At 42.8% G+C, this 27,421-nt stretch overlaps 1 protein-coding gene across 1 annotated transcript in view; it reads right to left on the bottom strand.

Annotated features, from left to right (window-relative positions):
- CACNA1H (calcium voltage-gated channel subunit alpha1 H) overlaps positions 1-27,421 on the bottom strand; it is a 449,793-nt gene that overhangs the window by 126,041 nt on the left and 296,331 nt on the right. Inside the window, 2 exon segments of the mRNA XM_029576705.1 lie at positions 5,705-6,494; positions 10,413-10,505. Of these exon segments, the coding sequence (XP_029432565.1) occupies positions 5,705-6,494; positions 10,413-10,505 (883 nt within the window).

Here is a 27,421-nt window from a genome sequence, read left to right as displayed (position 1 = left end):
CCCACCATGGCAATTTCTTATGTTCTTATGTCCTTCACACCTGCATTGATTAGCACAGGAAACAGTTTGATACCAAGCTCCTCAATCCATGCCCATTTTTCCCAGTCCATAAAGGAACACACCAGATAGGCTTGTACAATGCAAGCAGAGGTTAAAATCCTGATAGAGGTTAAGGGTAAATCTGAATTTTAAACCTCCTCTACGTTACCATGAAGAATGCAATTTGGTTTTTGTGGCCCAGAATTTCACAGCAGCAATGCCAATTTCTGAATGGGAAAGGGCGTGGGAGAAGGAGCTAAGATAGTCACTTATATGTCAGAGCAGGCAGATTTATCAAATTCTTCATGCACAGCATTAAGTGAAATAAAAAATATCAGGCAAAAATGCTCCGATAAGACCGATAAGTCAATCTCAGAGACAGCTATGGCCAAGGACCAAAGAACTGGCTTTTATTTCATTATTTTTGTCAGTGTTGTGAACCCCCAAAAGACCTTGCCAATCACAATTGCCAAGTCGGGATTCTTGATGTGCTGCAACTCCTCTGTAATCAAACTTCTTAATCTTTCTTTTCTCGGCCTGTTCCTTAGTTTTGTAGACTCCGACAGATCATATCAGCATAACCCTACTTAGTAGGGTCTCAGATACGGAATAAGCAATTTGTTCTCTCCTCCGCAAGCTCAGTAAAGCTGCAAATTCATAGGATGCCAGCAATAAAGGGAAGCAAACACTATAGATGCCTGCTTTTCACTGGCTTCTAGGTAAGCTTTCCAAATACTTTCTTTGACAGCCTGCTCTCCCCTGGGATACGTGCAGAAAAGCAAGCATCATGGTTCCAAGGCCAGCGTTTGCTCTAATGAGTCGGTGAGAAGCTGGGTAGATATATTATATATATCTTTTTCATGTTTTCTTGAAAGCTCATATCACGGACAAAGGGATCAGAGGTCAGAAGTAAATGAATTCATAAGAAGTATCTCCATGTATTTCCAGGACAACCAGCTAGGCTGACTGTATGAGGGAGCCTGGCCACTGCTATAGATTCAAGCACAGACTGATTTCCCAGACTAACTATTTACACAGAGCAACACAAGAAAGGAAGAGAACTATATGGAAAATCAGATTCATATGGCTGCAGACGCACTTTTAGTTTCACAGAGTTGTTAACTGAAAGTAAAACAGTGCAGACTTAGATTGTGAGCCCTCTGGAGACAGGGAAACTATCCACTGTACGTGAATGAAACTCGCCTTGAGCTACCAATGAAAAGGCCGGAGCTAAATACATAGTAAATATATATAGGAGGTTACCCTAGAGATAACGAAGCCATTTACGCAGCAGTTCTTCTAAAGCTTACATGTACGGAATTCACAAAATCCAAAAATGATTTTTATACATTTTTTAGTGTGCGTGTGTAGGTAAGTCTTCTGTATTAATTTTATGTACTTAAATTTATATCTCGCTAAACCAGATGCTCTTGGTGAATTACAGCAGTAACATTTTTCTGCACAGCATGATGGGCAACTGAGTGCATTAAACTTCCTATAGCTCTATCTCCTCCATTACAGCAACGTATGTATATTTATTTATTTGTTACTCCAGCTACCGATTAGCAATAAGTTTAAAACCAGCCACCCAAACCAACAAGCACAATTAAAACCCATTTTTACAAAATCAAGAAAAAAAAGGTTGCTCTTCAATTTTTTGCTGCAATTTGCTAATGCACAGTGGGGTGAATATTCAAAACATTTATGTGCATAAAATTTGCATATACGCGTGTAAGTAGCTTGTACTTATGTGCATGTACATCAAAAGTACATGCGTATTTTTGGCCTTGCATGCACATTTACACACGAACAAAAGGAGTGTTCCGGGATGTGGCCAAAAGCCACACATGCATATTGCTATCTTAGAAGGCACTTACATGCCTGCATTTGTCAATTTATTCACATAATTTCACACCTTCTGATTATCTTGTGCAGCTGTTATCAGGCTCCTCTATTGTTTACTAGAGGGTCTTGATGATATGAAGAAGGACTGGTTGAACTGGTAAAGGTTTTGGCAAACTGGTGATTTTCAAAAACCTTTGAAAATTGCTACACTAAATGCAACTGAATTGTTAATAGGTTTTACCCACATTAAGTGCACTAAAAGGAAGATTTTAAAATGAGCGCGCGCGTGTCCATGCTCACGCGGTTCCTGGCGTGCACACATGGACGCGATCATTTTATAATATGTATGCATCGGCATGCACATGTTATAATATACGAGGTCTGCGTGCACATGCGTGCTGGATTTTAACATATACGACTCGCGCGTGGGGGGGGGGGGGGGGGGATTTTCGAAAGTACGCAATTGGGCCTAGCTTGATAGAGTGCATCAAGCAAGGTAGACAGAACCTGCTACAAATCTACTCTTCTTTCACCTTTCATCCCTCCAAATCACATTAAACCTTCACTGATGGTACGTGTGCTGTTCCTACTTCTGACTGTGCATGTTAAACTGCCCCCCAAAACCCAACTCACCACCCAAACCTCACTCTGAGTTACTAGTGCCCTCCCTTACAATGATATAAATAGTTAGCTTTTTGGTGAGTCTCTCTCTCTCTCTCTCCAGCAGCCCAAAATTTATTTATTTATTTATAAAATGCTCTGGGAACTTCTCAGCTTGTGATGTGAAAATATCATAAGTGCGTGCGATAAATTTAACGCGCAATGCGATAAAATAGCTATGTGAAGCAGTACCAGGAAAATTACCCTAACCACACCCCTGTTTTTTAATCATGGGCACTATTCTTGCTATATGATGAATGTAGGTTTAAATGTGCTGTCTAGACAGTAATTAAATATGTACCCCTGATTGATTAGTTTTTGTGCTCTAATGCTTCTAGAGAAAATTTCTATCCAGTTTCAAACTCTGAAATTACCTGCTTGCTTCAGGTAAACATTCACCCATAAGAAGCCATTTTATGTACACTTTACTTGATTGTGGAGGTGATTCAGGCAATCACAGGTCTTCGACTGCCAGAAGATGCAAGAAGAATGCTCTGGGGTTTGATTCCAGCAGTGGCGTGTTTTAACTCTGAATTTTGGGCTCTCAGAAGATAATTTGCAGGTAAAATGCATTTTACCCACGTATTTTGTTCACTTGAGGCTTGCCCTTCCTCAGCGCAGCTAGAAGTATACGCGGTGCTCTACAAGCTGTGTGATTTTAGCTGCTTGACAAGGAGGCGTTCCTGAGGAGTTCAGTGGGTATGGGGGGGGGGGGGGGGGGAAAGGAAAATAACGCGTGAAGATTCCATTTTCTAATCTATCTGCGTTATTCTTCATGAAAGAAAATCCCACTCATAAAGCAGGCGCCAGTGTCCGCGGGTGCTTCCTACTTACAGCGGTTTTCTTACAGCCTTGCCTGCTTTCTCTTTAACAATTCCTGCAAAGCTGATAGGCAAAAAGTACCCATGGACTCTGTCCATTATGCGGACACTTTGAAACTTGCTTTCTTATCTACCGATATCAAGTGAAAAGCAACAACTGTGCTTTCAATTGTGCAAAGTCTTCCCTTTCACCTGCCACCAGGGAGAGTCAGTTTTATTCTCTTCCGCAGGTACTGTAGGTGAGCTGGGGTGCATTTGACTTGTTTTGCATAAATGCTTTGACTTTTACAGCTTGGATTGTTGTAGCTTTGTTCTATATAGCTTCTTCCTTCTGTTTCTTTATTTGAAATTTAATAAAGAGTAAAGTTTAAAAAGTCACAAGAACAATGTGTCCACTATCCTGAAGTCTTGCAATGAAGAAAGTAAAGCAAAGCTGCTTCATTTTGGTGTTTACAACATTCTTAAACAAGGATCAAATATGGCAACAAGGGAAAGGTCATTAATCCAACAACTGCTTTTCCCAATTTTGATTCTGATCCTTGAAACTGAACCTAAGAAGATCCGGAGCACCAGCATTGCTCGGCCCTGCACTGACCAATACATATATCCTTCACCTAAGCACAGGAGAGACATCAAGTCCACTGGACTTCCCAAGAGCTCCATCTCTTGCCAACATCTAGAAATTCTTACAAAATTATTTTCTCTAATACCAGGCACGCCTACAAAATGTGCCTTTCCTGCTTTGTAAAGGTGCAGAAAGCAACCTCCTCTACCTTATCTTTCTTCTCCTGGAGAAATACAGGCATCCTTGAAGCTCTAGAAGCATTCGGCACATGAACTGCATCGTAGTGGCACAGATGTATTTCTGTCCAAATTGGGAGCTACCTCGAGTTGAAATGTTTTGCTGTCAGTTCAGTGTGACCTGTACGAATGCCATCACAGGCTTTCTCCATTGGTTTCTCATATGGTAATCATCATGAAAACTTCTATTGGCCTGACCATACAGGAACAGAAACTGGGAGATCAACATTCAAAGGCTTTGTCCAAGTAACGTTTGGAGTTACTTGGCCCAAAACTGAAAATTTCCCCAGCTCCCCAGCTAAATTTTATCCCACACAAAATGTAGCTAGAAATGAAGAGGCAGTGATGTTATGTAGGCATTCAGGGGAGTGGTTACATTTTAGCTGATGAGCGCTGATATTCAGTGTTACTTGGCTAAAGATAGCCAGACAAGTCTAGTCAAATAAACACCTGTCATAAAGTTTTCCACATAATTGTAACTGGTAAGTGAGGCCAGGTATCGTCAATAGGTATGTTCCACTAAAGATCCAAGCATAGCTATTTGGCAGGCCCAACTATCTGGAACTCTTTGCCGTTTCACAGAGACTGTTTTCCTGTACCGAGGACTTTAAATAATTATTCAACCCATAATTATTTGAGCTCGCTTTTAACATCTGATGTTATAGTGGAGTCCTGCCTGAGTGATGCAGAAGTTAAGGGCTGGGTACCGAGTTGTTTGCTGTTGGTTTTACATGTACTTTGCTATGTTTCTGTTTTGTTTACTTTTTATTATGAATGTTTTATTTTGTAAATCACTCAAGGCTTCGAATGTATGGTATAAAAGAACTTTTACATAAATAAATAAATAAATAGACAAACATAGTTTTCCAGGTCACTTTACCTGGTAACTTTCCTAATCACTGACCCGCTGAATATCTACCTCAGAAATGTCGTTAGAATGAATCAGGTGAGACTGATTACTATCAAGATTTAGATCTGCTTCTAGAAGTTGCCTAGGGATAAGCCAGACAAATCGTGGATGTTTTTCCTTTAAACTATTAGCCCATGCTCATTAGTAGGGGATATTCTCTTTTTACTGGCGCAACTGGACCAGCCTGGAAGCAATACCAGAAATAGCATTTCCAGAGAAAATGTACTCACCCACTACATGGACCACAACTTTGGGTTTTACCTTGATATGTAGACAAATGATATTGGAGCAACTGAGAAAGTGATGCATTCTGTTACTGGACAAACTGACCAATACAGATTACTTTTCTGAGATTTCTATTTACTTGGAATGCTTCTGCAATGAAGGTATCATTTCATTTCTCTTTCCTTTTACCGTATATCCTTTTCCAGTAATAAAACAAGGAGACGTGAAAGGAAAGCATATCCACGTCCTCTATAATGCATTCTCTTAGAACACTGTTGATGATAACTAAGGCAATCCTTAATGGCCTTGTCATTTGCCAGTATCCTGACAAACCATTCCTCTGAAATTTTATGTTCACCTTCCCAATGACTCTATAAAGAATATTAATGTGTGTTTCCCATACCATGCTCTCCTACCAAATGATGGAGCTTCCCATAGGGGTCAGCGTTCAAACTCACTGGACTGTTGACCATGGTAATTGAACTGCTACTGCTTTTCTTAATTTTGGGTACTGCAGTGGAGATGGTTTTGCTGGTTGGGGAAGGTAGGATAGTCGGGTAGTTCATGTTGCTATGGTTTGTGACCCCAGCAGAAAGTTTTACATTTGCTGATGCACTGGAAGACTTGCATTTCATCTGGGGACCTTCAAAATGACAATCCGCATGGTAAATGCTATGGACGGACTCACTGCTTGGAGGAGGGCTTTGAAGATTGGGGGAAGGAGGTGGAAGTGCCAATTGATCTCTAGATTTCATGATCTTCATTTCAAGGTCACAGATCTCAGGACTGGACCCAGGTCCTCTGGGACTCCCATTACTGATGTGATAGTGGTGATGATGATGGTGGTGGTGGTGGTGGATCAGGTGATGAATTGACATGATCCGCCGCTTACTCCTGCGGCTGCGGCCCTGCCCATTCATGGCACTATTGGGGTTGACCTTTTTCCGGCGCTTGTTCTGCCAGTTGCTGTAGAGTCGAAAAGTCCGCCGTTTAAACTTCCTGCAAATGTGGCAGATGTACTTAAGGAGCTCCTCATAGCAGCTGCCCGGTTCAGAAAAGCTAGCAATTGTGCTGTCATTGGAAAGGTAGCGGGCCCTTTGCTCCTGCATCAGCTGGTTCTCCCGCTGCTTTGTTTCAGAAAATTGTGTTGCTATCACAACCAGGCACAAGTTAATCATGAAGAAAGACCCGACCTAGGAACCAAGAAAACAAGACTTATTAGAAATTAAAATTAAAGACAACAATTAAAAATACTATGGTTGTATCTTGCATTCTTTTAATTTTACATTATCACTATTATTCCAAATCAACCAGTCGTATCAAGACAGCAACGGACTGGATTGGCAAACTGAATACAAAAACATGACAAGGTCAACAGGCCAAGATATGTTGAAGAGCGCATCCTCCTACTGGAGAACACAAAGTCCTGCATGTTTAGTGCCACTAAGCACCAAGAGCAAATGTTTTCTAGTGATTAAATATGCTCTTCACCAAGCTCCCACCAAGCTGCAAGATGCATGGCTTCTTTTCTTACATTTCAAACTTCAAGTGATGGGACAACCAAAGAGCAATTAAGCCTTGTAGGTCTCTTGTAATTATTCATTTCTACCTGTATACAATGAAGAGCTAATTTCTTCAGGTAAAACATTTATTACTGAAATTATGAGAGGAGCTATTGTTTCAAGAGAGGCTTGTTTGTTTAGTCTATCCTCTCCAGCAAGGCGTTTTTTTTATCCGTAACCTGCCCCAAGCCTACTGCTTTCATGGAGTTGACATGTTTCAGGTTTACGCAGTAACCTTTAGGGATGTGAATCGTTTTTTGACGATTTAAAATATCGTCCGATATATTTTAAATCGTCAAAAATCGTTAGGGCCACGATACAATACCAATTCCCCCGATTTATCGTTAAAAAATCGTAAATCGGGGGAAGGGGGAGGGCAGGAACTTACTTACTTGCCCTAAACCAATGGCAGGAAAACCGGCACACTAAAACCCCCTAAAACCCACCCCCGACCCTTTAAATTAAATCCCCCACCCTCCCGAACCCCCCCCCAATGCCTTAAATTACCTGGGGGTCCAGCGGCGGTCCGGAACGGGCTCCTGCAATTGAATTGTGTTGTCTTCAGCCGGCGCCATTTTGCAAAATGGCGGCCGCAAAATGGCGGCGGCCATAGACCAACACGATTCGACTGCAGGAGGTTGTTCCGGACCCCCGCTGGACTTTTGGCAAGTCTTGTGGGGGTCAGGAGGCCCCCCCAAGCTGGCCAAAAGTCCCTGGGGGTCCAGCGGGGGTCCGGGAGCGATCTCCTGCCGCGAATCGTTTTCCGTACGGAAAATGGTGCCGGCAGGAGATCGACTGCAGGAGGTCGTTCAGCGGGGGGACCGCCGCTGAACGACCCCCTAAAACCCGGGGGTGGGTTTTAGGGGGTTTTAGTGTGCCGGCTCATGATTTTAACGATTTTCACGATATTTTAAACACCCAAACGGCAACAATACGATTCCCTCCCCCTCCCAGCCGAAATCGATCGTTAAGACGATCGAGGACACGATTCACATCTCTAGTAACCTTTGCTGCATACAAGCTAAGACCAAATGAGCACTAGCCTCTTCTGGACATCAGGACACATCTTTCTCAGAGCCATTCCTAAGCAGAACTTGTACAATCAGCAGGTACTGCTAGAAGAGTAGCAATTTGCACCGCTCTAACCATACAAGCTTGAAGCTACCTCAGTATAAGTCTATTTCTCAGTTAGTTGAGGACCGAGAGCTAAAATCACAATCCAGGTCTCCCACTTGGTAATGCAGGACAGCAACATCAGGATGCCAGAGAAAGCAAGGTCTGTGACTATCAGCAGTTTCTCACTACCAATATGGTAATTGGTCAGTCATTCACCTAAGGAACACAGAGAAAAGAGCACAGGTCTCTACTCCTTTTGTGAAACTTGTAGAAACTCATTCTCTTTTCTACTTACTAATGACGTGTCCAGATCCATGTGTATTATGTGAGATGCACGTCTGTTCACAAGCAACTTGACAAAGGGACACATTTTATTGTATACTAAATAGGGAGTATCTTACTTTTGCATTTCATTACTCTGATGCTAATGCATGCTGTCAGATCTCCCAGATAAGAAAGAAGGCACTGTCAAATTAGTCTCTGTCATTGCATGCATTAATATGAACCATATTACCTAAAGGAGCATTACCTTTGCATCCAATTGTTAAAACGTTTTTTGTCAAGTCATGATGGCACAACCTTAGGGCATCTCTGATTTGTTGTATTGAATAATAGCAGCACAGAATATTTACATCAATCCCGGAGTTAGTATGAATTAAGTGCCACCAATGATGCACATTGGAGTTCCCACACTAATAAGCATATACCACAATCAAAGAATTAGGGTGCAACAATGGGACTGACATTTAAATAACCTGGAAAAGTACTTTCTCTATTCATTTCAGGGCTTTTCAGTGTTGCTGCATGAGGGAAGCAACACTGTTTTTGTTCATTGTATTCATGTTTTTCTTTTTTCTTACTGTACAAAGTCTGACCCAGCAACGTCCAGTGACCCATTCATGGTGCCTGCGATTGGGATCTTAGTATGCACAGCCTGACCTGGCGCACTGCAGTGATCGTCTTCTGCTAGCTGAGACTGGAAAAGGCTAACCTGTGTCCTATGAAATATTTCTATATGGTACAGAGAGGAAACATCTGCAGCACAGGCAGGGTCTGGAAACCCATCACAGTTGTGAGTAATAGCAGGTTGACTTTACAAGATGCAGCCCCAACTAGGAAGGAAATTTATGTTTTTAATTTGTGCTCTCACTCTGTGCCTTCTCAGAGGGAACATCGCCGAGCCATTGTTTGCAGTGATGTTCTCTCTTTATGGTTACTACAGCAATTCACCGACAGTTCGGGTTCACACTTGGCAAGCGTTAAAGGATTAGCCTTCAGTTAGAACATGCTCCACGCTGATTAGTGTTTGGGATTGATTTCTGCAACTGTAATCTGGGAGCAGAGTTTAAAGGAGTCCTGTATAAAGTCACTTCTAGCAATTAGGCTAGCAAGGTGTCTCCTGATGACTCAGGAAACCCTCCGGGTGGAGACCTCTCATTCAGAAGTCAGTAATGGCCATCACAAATCACATTATAATAGACATTTGTAACTGGTTTACGTGATTCTTTGACACAAGAAGTGAATATAGATGAAAAGTTAAAGGAAGAAGCAGAGTGGAAGCAAATGATATGGGGTTCGGGAGGAGAAAGATAGGAGAAGAAATAGGAGGATCAACTGTCCTGCATTTGGAGGAAGTGCCCCTCTTGATTTGGGTGAAAAGTAGACTTCAAGCTCTGAGTTGTCCCATCTCTAATATACGTCCCTAAATATCCCTCCTATTGGCATTTGAAATTTGACAAAGCAACGCATTTGTTTTTTCAAATGCTATAGTTAGATTTAAGTTTGCCTGCAATCTGCCTTGAGGACATTCTTGGAAAAAGATGGAATATGGGAAAGCCCATGAATAAATAAATAAATAAATAAAGACCTTTAAATCCCAACTGCTACTGAGCGAGACCGAACAGCAAAGTTAGCCTTCAGCCATTGACTCAGTGTGGGGGCTCCTTCGGCCTAGCACGGGCGATAGATTGGGATATCAAGTCTGTAAATCAATATCTCAGGCCATTGGCCAGCAAAACATGCCCTCAGACATAACATTAGGAAAAAGTGGACGTGTGGCTATTTTCAAAGTGAAAGATACCAGCGCCATGAACTCTTCGTAAAAATCAAAGGAGGCCAAGGTCAGAAGGAGAAATTGGAGGGGGGCTGTAGTTTGATAAGCAAAGATCACCTACTGACCCTCATATGCAGCTCAGCTGGAAAGTCCATGACTCAGTACTAGTGCCCTTCACTGGAAAACTGTAACATGGAATTTCCCCGCAACAACTAAGGCATGAAAACACAGGTAATACGGGTAGACCCTACAGCTCCTCTCACCTGCCTAGTTTCATAGAGAATTCCTGCGTTCCCGCTGCCCTGTTGTGATGGCATCGTGACATTATCTGACTTTGCATATTAACATTTTAAATACAAACCAGTACAAGTGATACTTACTATTATAAGTAGTATAAAATATATAAAATTGTAAAAAGAATGTGCATCCATAACATAATACATGATGTCAACCCATCCTTCCAGGGTTATAACCTACAGAAAGAGAGAAAGAAAGGACTGTTAGTGATGTGTAACATTTATGTTACTGACTCTGGACAACTGACTTTATTGCTGTTTGCTTGCTAAGTTTGTTGTTCTGAAATCAGTTGTCTTATCTGGGTCTGGCAGTTATGGGGTAGGGGGAAAGGCTGCTAGGAAAACCTCAAAAACCAGGAGATCCCAATCAAAGTAGCTTGATAATGCTTTCAGACTGAAAGTTAGAGGTTTCACAGCTGCGCCCTACGTCCAGTGTGAGGACACATTCTCATACCTCCATGCTGCTCCCTCCCTCCAAGTTTGTGCTTGCCCTCCAGTAAGCAGCGACCCTTTTAAATATTCCACCAAAATGACAGAAGAAAATGAGTTCTCTGTTAAGAGAATCTCCACAGGGAGGGTCATTTTCAATCGGCCTGCAAATACGTACGCAAGGTACACCGATGCTCAAAGTGGAGTTACACATTCAACAGCACGTACATAACTCCAAACCCCACACCAAGCCCGCTCTCTAGAAATGCCTTCACTGAGATCGGCTAAACTTACAACATGCATAAGTTAAGGAGTTTAACCAGCAGACAATTTTGCAAAAGGCAATTTCTGTGCATAAAACAGTGCTTTGCTGGCAGAATTGCCTTTGAAAATGACTTCCTAAGAGTTCATGTGCCATGACTTAGCATGCACTTAATCTGCAGAAGCAGCATAGGACAAGGAGGTTGCATTAACCACCAGACTTCAGAAAGCTGCTGCAACATCACATTGGTGCTGCAGTTGGTAAAGCAGAAAGAAATTTGAGTTACGTTTTGGGAGGGAATTGACCCATAATATTACTGGTCTCGCACTCTACTATGGACCTGATACCTGGCGCCTTGAGTAACTATGAGGAAATTACAAGTATCCATTTATTCTATTTATTCAAAAGCTTATATTCTACTACCTCCAATGAAAAGAAAGTTCAAAATACTCACATAAAATACATATAAAGCAAGAACGAAATTAAAATAAAGAGAAGCATAAGAACATGACAATCATTCAAATGCTTCCCTAAATTAGACAGTCTAACTGCTTTCTGAAATCGGTTTGTGTTCTAAGTTGGAGAGAATTCCACATAACGCCTGAGGCAATTGAAAAGGCTCTAGTCTTAGTTTTCTGTAAATGATAATTACTGTTTGCTAGACCCCTCTGAATACTCTGGCCGAGGATCTATGAAGAGGTCAACCTGCATGGATTCAGAGTTCCCACCCAGACACAGACCGGTCTGAAGGCCACAGGCCAACCGCTGAGTAAACTCCTATTTACTGGTTTGCACTGTAAAATGCTTACGAACAGGCACAAATCTGTTTATTATTCTCATGCCAGCAATTCTATGGAGAGAAACTAAGTAATTAGCTTGAGAGGGTGAAGGCCACACAGCTGCCCCAGAAATTAATAAGAACACAGAAGGGGGATGCAATAAACTGCGGCCAGCCTAGCGCACAGGCTAACGAGCGGCTGAATGCGCTAGACTAGCACCTGATGCAATAAGGGGTTTAGCACATCCGAAACGCATGCCCAAACAATTGCACAGTCGCTAGCACACATCATTGTAAATTCCATGTAGATGAGGCTATTACCCCCCTGATGCAGTAAATCACCGGGCACCCAACGCACATTTTTCAATGCAGCAAATTTAACTCCAGCCCTAGAGCTGGTGTTAAGTCTTTCCGTCAGCCAAGGGCTCCTGAGAAATGCAAAAATACTGTTCTGTAGGGATGTGAATCGTTTTAGGACGATTAAAATTATCGTCCGATAATTTTAATATCGTCTTAAACCGTTATGGAACACAATACAATACAGATTCTAACGATTTATCGTTATAAATCGTTAGAATCGTGAGCCGGCACACTAAAACCCCCTAAAACCCACCCCCGACCCTTTAAATTAAATCCCCCACCCTCCCGAACCCCCCCCCAAATAACTTAAATAACCTGCGGGTCCAGCGGCGGTCCGGAACGGCAGCGGTCCGGAACGGGCTCCTGCTCTGAATCTTGTCGTCTTCAGCCGGCGCCATTTTCCAAAATGGCGCCGAAAATGGCGGCGGCCATAGACGAAAAAGATTGGACGGCAGGAGGTCCTTCCGGACCCCCGCTGGACTTTTGGCAAGTCTCGTGGGGGTCAGGAGGCCCCCCACAAGCTGGCCAAAAGTTCCTGGAGGTCCAGCGGGGGTCAGGGAGCGATTTCCCGCCGCAAATCGTTTTCGTACGGAAAATGGCGCCGGCAGGAGATCGACTGCAGGATCTCGTTCAGCGAGGGTTCAGGAGGTCGTTCAGCGAGGGTTCCGGCGCCTCGCTGAACGACCTCCTGCAGTCGATCTCCTGCCGGCGCCATTTTCCGTACGAAAACGATTCGCGGCGGGAAATCGCTCCCTGACCCCCGCTGGACCTCCAGGAACTTTTGGCCAGCTTGTGGGGGGCCTCCTGACCCCCACGAGACTTGCCAAAAGTCCAGCGGGGGTCCGGAAGGACCTCCTGCCGTCCAATCTTTTTCGTCTATGGCCGCCGCCATTTTTCGGCGCCATTTTGGAAAATGGCGCCGGCTGAAGACGACAAGATTCAGAGCAGGAGCCCGTTCCGGACCGCTGCCGTTCCGGACCGCCGCTGGACCCGCAGGTTATTTAAGTTATTTGGTGGGGGATTTAATTTAAAGGGTCGGGGGTGGGTTTTAGGGGGTTTTAATGTGCCGGTTTTTCGATTTTTCGATTTTTAACGATTTTTCACGATATTTTACCCCCCCAAACGGCAACAATACGATTCCCTCCCCCTCCCAGCCGAAATCGATCGTTAAGACGATCGAGGACACGATTCACATCCCTACTGTTCTGTGTGGTTCTTCTTTCTAAGTATCGTTGTGATACTTAGATCTACTGCTTGTGGTGTTCAAGATTAAAGAAATAATGTGACAAACTGATCTAAAAGAAAACAAATTTCTGGACGCACAATATAAAAGTTCCAGGTGTGCATATTGTGCGTATATATTGGGTGAAATCAAGTGAGGCGGGATAAAATGGACGCTTGTATTGAGCACCCATTGCAATGGTGAATGCACAGCCACGTCTCCTGGGCGCCCGATACATTTGAGCACTAGGAATGCACAAATTTTCCCTAGCGCGTCCTTTTTAACGCAGCAGCTCACTTAAATATCACTTCGGGTGCCCAGGAAATGTGGCTGTGCCCGCGTTAAAAAAATGGGTAACCCTGTTTGGATGCTCGATTTTACGCTCATCTTATTGCATCATCCTGAGAGCGAAGGAACATCGCTGCTTTTCCCAAGCATTCAGTGTATAAGGAGAAATAGCTACAGAGAGAGGGAGAGAGCGCGCTTCTGGACGTGAGAGCACAGGCTGATCCTCTGGAAACATGAAAGCTTTATATCTATGTACCGATTGTTATTATCTGCATCCAACTCTTCTGTGTGAACTGATTCTATTTGTTCTATCTTCTTATTGCTCAAATAAACTTACTTTCCTACATCCTGGAACCGTCATGTGCTAAATCAAAGTTTTTGTGTGTGTGGCTATTTGTGTGAGTTCAAGCCCCCAGTAATTGTGTATGTGTGTTTACATTGGGTAAACCCCCGAGGCAGTCCAGTGTGCATGCAGGTGACAAGCCCTTCAGGTCACTCCCAGTGTAGACCCCAGTGAGATTAGCCCCCCCAGGTGAGAACCCCTGGGAAGAAGGCCAGCATGCACGGTCTGAAGCCAGAACACCCTGCAGATCGCAAATGACGGCCTGGTCTAGTCCATTCCAGCTTTCACACCACACAACTGTCATCCGAATATAACAACTCGAGTACTAAGGCGATCACCTTAAATCTCAGCGAAAGGAAGGCAGGAAGGGGGAGGGAAGACCACCAAGGAGGAGAGGCTTCTTAAGCTCAGTCCAGACTTTCTCATGTGGGAAAACAACTTAGGAAGCCCTGAGCTCCAAACAGCTCAATACGAAAACTTCTCTTTCTGCACAGTCGTAACAGTCGGAGGACTCTAAGGTTAAAGAGGAGCTTGTGCCCCGCTGTCAGCAAAGTACGGCATGTTCGATATTTTGTTGACAGTAATTACTTGCACTTTTGTAATTTAGAACACAGCACACCAAAGCCTTTCAGAATCGTATTCACTCATAAACCGTTGCCGTCATTCATGATGTGAACATCCAAGCACTTAAGTGAGATGCGTAATTAAGACTAATTAAAAAAAAAAAAATTAGATAAAAAGTTGCTCCTGCTGCAAGGGATGAGAGCAGTTGCAGCTCTGCTAGGCCGGAATAAGAACTGAACTTACACCTGGAGTTTGAAAGCATGACGGGAAGGATGACGTTTATCATGGGCTAATGAAAGACTGGCGAAGCTACTGCGGCTGCCGTCTTCCGCATGCTGTTAGGACACCCGTCATGCCAGGCATTATTCCTCCGGAACGCACAACGTATACAGTGGCCACCAGAACTTCCCTAAGCCATCCAAAAAGGCCGGCCAGTACGATGCGGTAACCTGTGGGATGTCTCACAGGTAAGCAGCCTTGTTCGTGTGCAGGTTTACCACCCTCACAAATGAGCTGGGTGGAAAGCTTGCACACGAACCTGAGATCTCAGGATGGCAGAAAAAAATGGTAACTGAACCTCAGCTGAGATATAGTGATCTTTCTTTGAGAAAACCGGCGTGCAAAGATGTTTTGGCTGCTTTGCATGTCTGTGTATCTGAAACAAATCTCAGTGAACCTGGAAGGTGTACTAGGGCAAACTGACAAACAAAAGAGTAGATGTACATGTTTCTTGGCTTTGAAATCTATAAGATTCTAGATAGACCTCGTATCATCATCTCTGCTCTCTCTAGTGCCGAGGAGAGTTTGCAACTTTTATATAAGGTTGACGGGTGGATGCAGCAAGGCACAAGTACAGGCATAAGGTTTACATGGTTTATATACATGGATTCCCCTTCCCGAATATTCACTTATCTACTTATCCTTAGTATATTTTATGACTATATATTTTTAAGGCAGTTTTATTTCTTTTAAATAATGTTTTATGGATAAGTAATATTTTTAGAATTAAGGTCTGATATATTTTATTTTATTTTAGAATTACTGATTAATGGTATTTTATTATGTTTTAATCTAATATGGTAGGTTTAATTGTAATTTTGTGAATCGATAATGCTGAATTTTTGTTATTGTAAACCGACATGAAATCAATATGAATGTCGGTATATAAAATTGACTAAATAATTAAACAAAAGAGAAACACATGATATTTAAAGTGAATTTTCAAAGGGATTCAGTGACTAAAAATAGCATATATGCATGAATGTAGCATGTATGTGCATATACAGCATGCTATTTTATAAATGTCGAGACTGCATGCATATCTTTGGCCTTGCGAGTACATTTTTACCAGCAGAAAGAAGGGAGCTGACCAGAGCGCGCAGGGGCAGGGTCATGAAGTCACGTGGTAGCTGCTATACGATAAGACATATACACGTATAAATTATCAAACCTATTCATAGACTTTTACACCTGCTAATTGACTGGTGCAACTGATATCGGACTTGCCTGTTCTCAGCAGTTTTTGGGTGGGAGGTCAGGGTGACCTGGTGGGAGGTCAGGGTGAAGTGCTGGAGGGCGTAGGTGAACTGGAGAAGGACTGGCTGAACTGGCAGAAATATTGGTGAACTGGTGATTTCAAGCACACACGCAAGAATTTTCAAAACAGTGTACGCACATATTCTTTAAAATACTAGTCTCTGCGTGTTCATGTAGCATCACGAATATTTCATGCATAAAATGGGTAGAAAAAGTATGCCCTTTCTAGCATTGGAAATATACACGCGTACTGAACATACTTTCAAACTTTCGGAGCAGAAATACCTGGTATTTTCTTCCAGTTTATAAAATACTACCATGCATCGATTTACACTCATACATGCCGCACTGTGGGTCGGCTGGAAAGATGAGCTCACAGGTAGCAAGGCCTTCCTTCCCAGAAGAGCTTACAAATTAAGTACAATGCCCTTAAATGTGCCATAGATACAGCGTCATTAACTTTGTAAAGTGCAGGAGTCTTTATCTCTCAGCGTCCTTTTTATAATGCAACTGACATAAAACAAACTATCTTTCAGGCATGCCAGTGGATTCACTATTTTATATCAGGGGTGGCCAACTCCGGTCTTCCAGAGGCACAAACAGGCCGGCTTTTCAGGATATCCACAATGAATATGCATGAGAGAGATCTGCATACAATGGAGGCAGTGCCTGCCATTCTGTCTTATGCATTTTCTTCCTGGAAATCCTGAAACCCAGGCCTGTTTGAGCCAGCTGTGGAGGGTGCTGCTCACTATGAAAAAGAAAAACATTACACCTAAAATAACGAGTTCTTTCCAGCAGGGGGATGAAGTCTCTCTCCAGGGCCCTCTGCTTCCATGGATATGGGGTATACTTGTACTTGGAGTTGTCTGGGGTTACTAAAACCACAGAGGAACTTCCCAATGACTTTTCCCAGTGCCTTTGGTTCGCCAGAGACAGACCAAATCCAATAGCGGCTGCAACGACAACCACCGTTACTTATTAAACTATAATCAGACAGCTCAAAACAACAATACAAACAATCAGGATATTTACAGAAAGAATGAAAAAAGGTTCAGTGATATAAAAGGGAGTCAGCGGGTATTGTTTTCATTGATGTATTTTTTCCCAGGATTTTTATTGTAAACCAGCATGGATGTTCTGTTGAGGTCCAGGGAGATAGTATATGCATTTAGTGCACTGATTTACCAACTTAATTATTTCACATTTGGCTTCAGTTTTTGCTAGATTTGTCCCTAATTTGCTAAAATAGCAATTTCTGGGCACAGCCCAAAACTCGCAGGCTCACAGTCCTCTCAAGAAATCCAAGGCAGCCTTCAGATGGTGGTACAGTCTGAGTCCATCACGAAATCTCCAGGCCAAACTGGTTGCTTGCACATTAGCAGGTCAGGAAACAGGGCTCCCCCTGGCCCCCACCTTCTGTTACTGCAGGTGTGAAACAACCAATGGGCTTCATCTGTGCTGCTGTTGACAGTGTCCTACTAGGCAAAGGCTGTCACCGTGCATGTATTTCCTGTGATAGTCATGAGATGGGCAAGGCAAGGACAGTGATTTGGGGAAGTCAAATGTATAACTGAGTATACGAGTACAAGTTACTTAGGCGTGTATGTGTTAATTTTATGTAATTCCTTTGAAAATTAGCTAAAAAATGTTTATTGTGAAATGCTTCATCGTAGAGGCCTTTCCGGCACCAAGCATACAGAAGGTGACGACAACTGGCAGATGCTTTTAGAAGACCTCAAATAGTTTCAACAGTGGTACTGAAAAGAGTGCTACTGGAAGGATTTTATTTTTGTATATATCAGGTTAACAGTAGGCACAGCACTGCACAAGACACACACACAGATGCAGCATATCATACAGGTAGAGCAGGTAAAGGGTTTATGTAATCTAAGTGAGGAGACAGGGAGAGAATTCTCCCTTCCATTAATTACTTGTGCTTTTGCTTCACTCATCAAGCTACTGCCAGTCACAGAAGAAACGGAGGCCCTTTAGTGCTGCACAGACTTCTGGGTCTTCCCTGGAAGGAAGCTCTAACAGCTGGGGCAACGCGTGCACCATTCTCTTTCAGCTGGCAAGGAAAAAGGAGACTGTCTTCATTGAATTTGTTTTAGCTGGCAAACCTCAAATCATAATGTAAGAAAAGGATGAAGGAGCAGCGGTGTCCCTGTACTGGTGGCGGAAGGTCGGACCTCACTGGAGCTCTTCGCTGGATTACTCTATTGACAGGGTAAACAGTTGTCCAAAAGGACTCGGGTTTTCAATGAGACATTTTTCACTGATTAGGTTTCTTTCTGTCAAGCGAATAATCTGATTTCTTCGGAAGAAATGATCCTGCAGTCTCTTGAAGACTAATCCACAAGGGCCTGAGCTGGAATCAGAATTCGCTCTGGTTTACCTGCCCTCAATTCAAAATGTGCTAGGATACTGCTGCCACAATATTCTCGCTCCCTGACTGTTCTGCTTGTTAGATCTAGTCAGCGTCAATGAACTGTGATTTACAATCTTCTGTGTCCTATTTCATCCTCAGGCACAAGTGGTTAAATAACTTCTCCTTCACCGTCTTAATACATTTTCGATGTAAGTGAAACATCAGCTCATTCCTGGTGCTTCACTGTCCCTTTACATTATTTGTAATCCATTTTGGGCCTGAAGTATAGCAATGTGAAGGCTAAAAGGTTCTGTTGGATTCTGAACCAGGAGCCTATTGGGTAAAAGAGAGGAGCCCTACCTCCTGATCCAATGGATGGCACTGGTAAACTCACATGTTGGAAAAAAAAAAAAAAAGAAGAGACTTAAGCATGATGCAAGCACCAGGAGCTCCACCCCTGAGGAACCAGACTGGACCCTCTGCTTTGAATATGGATATTGGTGATCACCACTTTGTTCCCAGCAATTTGAGGGCTTAGCTAGCTGTGCTGTGTGGAACCTAAATATGGAGATCTCTTATTAAATGAGAACTTGTGTACCTGGGAACTGGACCTGATTCTGCTTTCTCACTTTGGACTGCCTTCACTCCCTGTCCTGAAGGAGTGTGCAGTTTGTGTTTGAATACCTGTGCGCTGTTTGTGTTAAATCTGCTGTTTAAGAATAAACCCAGTAAGAGATGTTTGGTTTCCAGAACCAGGAAGAATGTTTTCTGGAACAAGCCTCCCGACTCAAGGTCTTTCCTTAACACAATGCAGCCTGCTAAATGTCCCAACATCCACTGTGGGTATACAGTATTCAGCCACATGATCACAAAAATAATGGTAAATAATAATCATCATAAACAAAGATTCAGTTCAGCTGATAAGACCATCGTGGGGTTTCCAATAAAAGCTCAGCTACCTGTCTGACATATTTACTGGACATACTATTAGATTTATTAACCCTCATGGCCTGCCCTGGGGTCTCCAGGATTTTCAAGCCACTCAGCCATTACGTATAAACTTACCAGGAGTACAAAGCCAAGGAACAGCAGTTCTAAGGAATGTGATCCTACACAAGAAATTTAGGGTGAATTTAAACCTTGAGGGGAACGATGCCGTACAGGTCCACTGCAAAGAAAGTACTGCTCTCCAGTCTCCCCATGCCAAGGTTCTGCCTGCTGTGCAACCTTTCTTCCAGCAGGGGTCCTCAGTAAGCCTTGCTCATAGCTGGGCCAGTTACCTCCTCACTGGTCACACCATGCCTGAGCCTCAGCTCTACTTAACCCAGCCTGCTCGGTTCTTCAAAACCTCTTCATTAAGTCACCTCGGCTCTCTGACCTGGCCATTCTTAGCTTGCTGTTCTACTTTGCCTAGCCTTGTGGCCGCTGGGCCTCCTGCCTTGCCTAGCCTGTAGCCTCCAAGCCTCCTGCCTTGCCTAGCCTTGATGCCTCTGTGCCTTCTTTTTTGCCTAGCCTTGTGGTTTCTGGGCCTTCTGCCTTGCCTTGTGGCTTCTGGGCCTTGTGCCTTGCAGCTCAACCAGGCCTCCTGCCTTGCCTGGTGGCCTCTCACCTTGCTCTGTGGCCTCTTGGGCTTTTCTGTTTATCTTCAGGCCCACTAGCATTACCTTGCCCAGTCTCCTGCCCTGTTGGGCTTTCTTGTTGCTTGTTACCTGTCTAGTCCTTGTCTAATTCTTGTCCTGCCCAGTCCAGTTCAATCCCTTGTCCATTTCCTTTGTCCTTTTCTTCAGATCCAGCCCCAGCTTGTGCTCCATATCCAACCCTCAGCCAGTCCCTTTATGCAGCCCCAGCCAGTACTGGTGTCCATCTCTCAGCCAGTACCTGTGTCCATCTCTCAACCAGTACCTATGTCCAGCCCTCAGCCAGTACCTGTGTGCAGCCCTCAGCCTGCTTTGCCTTGTCCAGCCTGCTCCTGACTTCAGCTTCAGTTCCAAGTCCGTGCCCTGATGTTTCACAGAAGATAAGTCCTACCAGCCCCCAGAACCCAAGAACTGCCGGGAGGGGTAGAAGACCAGCTCCAGTTCTATCCTGCAGCCCTGTACTGCCTCTGTGAGGGTGCTCCCTGACTCTATGACAACGACACATCTTTAACTGGAATAGAAAGCTTACAGATCAAATCCCTTGGGATGAAATGCTTTCTGAACTAGCTAATGGCTCCAATGATTCTCTGCTTAGTGCTTCCACTACGGGATACCTGAGACAGTTGGGAGTTTGGGCTGGGATCTTCAATCAATATTTACTCTAAATTCTCTGGAGGCCAGAGTGAAACACCTGCTTCAATAGAGATCTCTGGACTTTAATTGCCTCACTCAAGCAACTCCAAGACCAAACAGTTCAAAGGAATAGTCTGATCTGAAATTGATTCTCTCCCATCTTTTCCTATAACCCAGAGTGTCTAGACATTCAGTCTCTGGCTTGGAACAAAACATTTAGTAGGAATGAGCAGGGAAGTTTTTTTTTCATTTCAGCTCATTTTATTAATTTTTTAATAATTTTTTTCTCTTTTTTGTGGAATTTCTCTTGTTTTGTTTCAAAAAATAATGTGTACTATTATACAAAATGTTTGGGATTTTGGGGAATTGTGCATTCATTTCATGGTAAAATAAACCAAAATGAAAATGACTGATTTGGTATGGATTACTATTTATTTTCATCTATTTATTTTTTATTTTGACATTTTATATACTGTTGTTCCATATATAGATCACAATGGTTTACAAAGTGACATTCATAGTTATGACTCAACAAACAATAAGTGGTTACAGAGTTAGTATTCCTATACATGTAGTAATATCTTGAATTTTCTCTTACATATTAATAGCATCTCTCAATGGATTTATTTTCATGTTTCGATTGTTATCTTTTGTCTTTCTTGACTTTGTGGTTCTCTATTTTCAGATGTAGTAGGTTAATTCATATGCGTTTTTGAATAACCATGTTTTTAGTTTGCATTTAAATCTGTTTTTATCAGGTAAAATTTGTAACATCCCAGGCAGAGAATTCCATACTTTGGGTCCGCTGCAGAGAACACACGATCCCTTATTTGCGTAAGGTGTATGCTCTTTATTGTCGGAATAGTCAATAGTCCTTTATTTTGGGATCTTAATGTTCGCTGAGGTGTGTAGGGTTGCAGTGTCACTCCTAATAAGCTGGAGTTATTGTAATGAATGATGTTGAAAATTGTTAGTACTTTATAATAAATTCTGGATTGTAGTGGTAACCAATGCAGGGAGATCAGCGAGGGTATAACCCTAGTCTTTAATATGAATGCATTCACGACCACCCTGAGCCCCAGGACGGCAGGCATTGCTTTCCCACAAGCAAACTGACTCTGATATGATTTTTTCTTTGTTGGAACAGATGTACACAGCTTTTCCCCCCATTTTGCTTTTATCACAGTACTGCTTTTAATGCCCAGCATGAATAAACACAGCTTTCCAGACAAAGCATTAGAAAATATGATTCTCTTTACATTCTATATTGAAATTGAAATTGTGCAAATGGCAACAGAGACAACGTTTCCTGATCCGAATGTTCTCCCGCCTCCACAAAGAGCATGATGCTCTTATTCAACCATGGACTTTCTGGCCCAGAAATCCATGCTTAAGAATTCAGTTCAGAACAGGGAGCAAATTAATCTCAGCCCGACATATAAAAGTCACCAAGTAAGTAAATAAATAAATAAATGCAGCATGAAACCTTTATCAACGGAGGTAATGCAACAAGAAACACAATTTCTAATTCTCCTCTGATGAAAAAGATCAGTGTGAGATATACACGGCAGAGGCAAAAGCCAAACGACAGCTGGGGGGGAACGGCTGAAGAATTCAATTAGGGTGATTGGCAGCCCATCTTGCCATCACAGCGACACATGGCAGATTAACTAGGAGAAGCAAAGCCATCCCCGTGGCAGACAATGCTCACCCTCTGTGATGTCTGACCTTCGCAATGGACAGTGGGAGTGGGTCCTTGGTGCTTCTGTGCAGCAAATCTTGCAGGGACGTTATCGGATCAGCATCATCTTGAGCACTGTTTGTTGGGCCATTCATCTATGGACGTTCTAAGCACTGAACCCCCCGCCACACACACACACACACACACACACATTTCCCTCTTCCCAGAACCTACCTATTATATCACTGCAAATAAAAACGCATCCACCCTAATGCACCCGTTGTACCGTGCTTCCATGTATCTGTGCTTGAACTGCCTTGATCCCAACAACTCTGACTAGAAGGAAGAAAGTCAAAATCAAGAATGCCCTGAATAAAAATACAAATGGGGATTATCAGTTGCTGCTGCTGCAAACTGTTTAAAATGAAGATGCTGAAAATGATCCTTCAAATGATGACAGGAGCGGCTTCTCCTGTTCTTTTGGCCTTTCCCAGACCTTGTTCTTAAAAATAGCATTGCTGGGTCTAAAGGCAGTTTTGAGATATGGTCACTTGCGTGACGATTCTGGTGCCTGCCAACTGGGAAACTCAAGTTTGGAAACAGAATGAGCCAGTTGAATTCTGGTTCCTTTGCTCCTCTTCTATTTACAGTAAACTTTACATTATTATTCTGGAGCACACGTGGTAGGAAAGATGGACATACCTCCCAAATAACTCTAATCCATCATAGACACCGTGTAACCAAATTTGTTTTGCAGCTCTCAATTCCAGCTAACCTGGGCTTTTGTCCTACATTTTGTCTTGAGGAATCTCAGAATAATAAAGAATTGGATTTTAAAAAGTAGGACCTTGATGGAGTGAGGGTAGAGGCATGAATGCATTTCATTATCATTTATTTTTGACAGGGTATAGCAAATTGGCCACATGTCATAAAAAATGAGAATCCATCCCGCCAAACACATGACATTTGGTCGCTCTTCTTCTATGGATCTTGCCTCTTATCCTGTGTGATGTATGTTTCTTCACCAAAGTAGCATGCACTTCTGAGGTACAACCTCGCTAGAGATCTCCAAGCACTCAAAAGGTAATTGAGACAGTCACTAGATCATGGAAGGATTGGAAAAAAAGAGAGAGAGAGAGAGAGAGAAAAGGACAAGACAGCCTTAAAGCTAACCTTTTTACATTATTAGGAAGGGAATGGTTAATAAAACGGAAAATGTCATAATGCCTCTGTATCGCTCCATGGTGAGACCGCACCTTGAATACTGTGTGCAATTCTGGTCGCCACATCTCAAAAAGATATAATTGCGATGGAGAAGGTACAGAGAAGGGCTACCAAAATGATAAAGGGGATGGAACAGCTCCCCTGTGAGGAAAGGCTGAAGAGGTTAGGGCTGTTCAGCTTGGAAAAGAGACAGCTGAGGGGGGGATATGATTGAGGTGTTTAAAATCATAAGAGGTCTAGAACGGGTAAATGTGAATCTGTTATTTACTCTTTCAGATAATAGAAGGACTATGGGGTACTCCATGAAGTTAGCAAGTAGCACATTTAAAACTAATCAGAGAAAATTATTTTTCACTCATCGCACAATTAAGCTCTGCAATTTATTGCCAGAGGATGTGGTTAGTGCGGTTAGTGTAGCTGGGTTTTAAAAAGGTTTGGATAAGTTCTTGGAGGAGAAGTCCATTAACGGCTATTAATCAAGTTTACTTAGGGAATAGCCACTGCTATTAATTGTAGCAGTAGCATGGGATCTTCTTAGTGTTTGGGTAATTGCCAGGTTCTTATGGCCTGGATTGGCCACTGTTGGAAACAGGATGCTGGGCTTGATGGACCCTTGGTCTGACCCAGCATGGCAATTTCTTATGTTCTTATTCAGCCTTAACTGATAAGAATACTATTTGCCTGATCAGAAGATCCTGGGCAGAGAGAATGATCTTCCTTTGGATAGTTTGGAAAGGACTACAAAGCTGCAATCCTCTTCAGAATGATCTCAAGAGCCACTCTTCTTGTGTTGTTCTTTTCTAGAGCAGCACAGGGATTGGGCGTTGAGATCCTATTTCCGAAACAAAGATCTTGTTTAGGGCCACAAGATCAAGGTGTACCTTGACTCTGAACAATTGAAGAAGTTTATAGAACAGAGGGAAGTTGGTGCAAACAATCCATTTGAGTTTGCAGGTGTGGGATGAAATAGGGATTCATTTCACATCCATCAAGTGATTTGTTCATTTTTTAAATTAGGATAATTTTCTCAGATATCTCTGCCCCCACAATTTTGTGCACTAGTGTCAACACCTTAAATGTAATCCTTTGTGCAGCCGGGAGTCAATGCATATTCTTCAAATAGAGACATTGACATTTCCCTGTAAAACAAATATTGTCCTAACTGCTGCATTTTGAATTAATTGTCTCAAATCCTTAGGCAACCTGCCATATAAAGCGTTAGAATAATCAATACCACAGCGTGAACCACAAGGCGCAGATCGAGACGCAAGGCCGTAACAAAGCAGCTTTAGCAATCTTTTTGATTTGAGACTTCGTGTGCGGCTTTGAATGTAACACAAACCCCACATTACGTGTTTCTGATACCACATAATCCTGACCATTACCTGGCATCGATACCTGCGATATGGAAGGTAATGGCGTTCTTCCTAACCACAGTATCATGGTTTTCTCACAAATGAGCAGCAATTCATTTTCCTCAGACCAACCTTTTAATTTCCCAAAACACAGAGTAAATGAAGCTTCTGGAATCTCACCAATGATATTTCTGGGCAAATAAAATTGAGCATCATGTGCATAGATGTAATAACATTTTGGCATTCATGATACCAGTGCCCCTAAAGTTTCCAAAAATATGTTAAACAATACAGCTGATAGTGATGATTCGGCTAGACGAGCCTCCATTTGTACTCTCTGCATTCTTCCGTCAAAATAAGACACAAACCATTTCAAGACTATACCACCAATTCCAATCTCAGCCAACCTATTAACGAATTTAAAATGTGAATGGTGTCGAAGGCAGCTTTACTATCTAACTGTACCAGAACACCAGTCGTTTTACTATCCAAATCAAGCGAATATCATCCAGCATAGAAACTAACAGCATTTCTATGCCTCTGTTTTTACGGAATCCAAACAGTTTGCAATCTAAAATACAGTGATCGTCTAAAAAAGGCTCTACATGCTGTAAATCACACCTTTCTAAAAGGAAAACCAGGCTAGAAAGTGGATATAACAGCTCGGCAGAAAGAGAAGCCTTCTTTATATTTCCAGGAACAGCCCCTGAAACCATTTCCAATAAACAACCAGCAAACGTCTCAAACTTATTTATTTATTTATTTTTTGATTTTTCTATACCGGCGTTCATGTAGCAAATACATATCACGTCGGTTTACATTAAAACAAGTTATATATGTTGCATTATTCTTCACTAACAGCCATGGGGATGGGTCCGGTTCCTCTGCAGACGATTTAACCTGTCCAGACATCACCTTCAAATAATTCCTAGGCACACAGTTAAAGCGAGACCAAACTATTTCAGGCGAGGTGACTGAAAGGTTCTAACACAATGAACATTAAGGAACAATGCAATGGTAAAGTGGATGGTATTACATATTCATGAGGCCTGATTTACCACAGTAATCATTCCCGCTGTTCATTGTTTGCATAAAGCATCTTATGTACAGAGAATCTATTTAATCATTGAACTGCAAAACTGGGAAATCCCCAGGGAGATCAAAGGTCTCATTCTTTCTGCAGAGCTCGGTAGTAAAAGGCTCATCAAATAATGTCGCTCTGGACTACACCACATGTGAAGCGTTTGGAAATAATAGTTTGAAATTCATGGGGGGCTAGCAGCTCCTACAGGCACCGAGCCCTGCCAGCTTTAAAGAGTGGGACGGCTGGAGTGCACATGCTAGGGAGGGCTTTGCTGGCCCTCTCCCATGCACCTTAGAGGAAGCCTTGTTCTGCACTGCACTAAATGTATTCGAAAAGAAGGTGGCACACGATTTCAAATCCTTTGGCAGGTGAGATAAACGAGGGCTTTACTGTGCAGCACTATGGTTAGGAAACAAGAAACAGGTCGCAAAAACCCCAGAGAAGCGCTTTGCAGTCCTTGCTCTGTTATTCAACCTGGTCAAAATTTTATGCACATTACTCACTTGAAAATGACCTCCTTACAAGTGAATTTTCAAAAATGTAAGCATGTAAAAATTAACATATATGCATGCACATAGCTTCTGCTTGCATGTTCCATGTTCTATAAAAGTAGAAAGTATGTGCATTTAAAGGTGAATTTTAAAAGCTGGGCATGCACCAAAATCAGGCGATGGGTGCGCATGTAATGTGTCCACCTGATTTCATAGGCCAGTCCCAGGCGTGCACAAGTACCGATGCGTGAATATCTCACATTGGGAAAAAATGTGCCCAGGGCGTGGGAGTTCCGGGGTGGAGCCAAGAGATGTGTGTGCGAGTACCTTTGTGCCTGGCCACGTGCCCAGGTGCATTTGAGCATAAAATTACTTCGGCTACTTTCCAGGCATCTCTGAAGTGTTAGAGGGGTCCGGGTTAACTGAAGGCTGGGCAAACTGCTGGATGAACTGGTGAAACCGGTCATGGCGTGGACACGTGCCTCAAAGGCAACACGACGAGTTTGGGCGTGCACCCTTGTAAAATTAGGAGCCCACAGATACGTACGCCAGGGCTATGTGCACGCAGGATATAAAATTGCTGCATACCTGGCCATGTACCCATTACACACCTATGTGTACGCCTGCATGCCTGTTTGAAAGTTGCCATCATAGTCACATTCACGCGCACATATACGTGCATAAAAAAAGGGGCAGTCTAGTTCTGCCGCAGGGCCACGACTTACGCGCCGAAGTTGCTATTTTTAAAGACACTTATGCGAGAACATTTGTCAATTTACTTGCGAATTTTAAACCTGCTAATTATCTTGCATACGTGATATTAAACGTGTTTATC

Source organism: Rhinatrema bivittatum, chromosome 14, assembly GCF_901001135.1.
Source record: "Rhinatrema bivittatum chromosome 14, aRhiBiv1.1, whole genome shotgun sequence".
In the NCBI taxonomy this organism is placed as follows: Eukaryota; Metazoa; Chordata; class Amphibia; order Gymnophiona; family Rhinatrematidae; genus Rhinatrema; species Rhinatrema bivittatum.
This window is presented reverse-complemented; position numbering and strand designations above follow the sequence as displayed.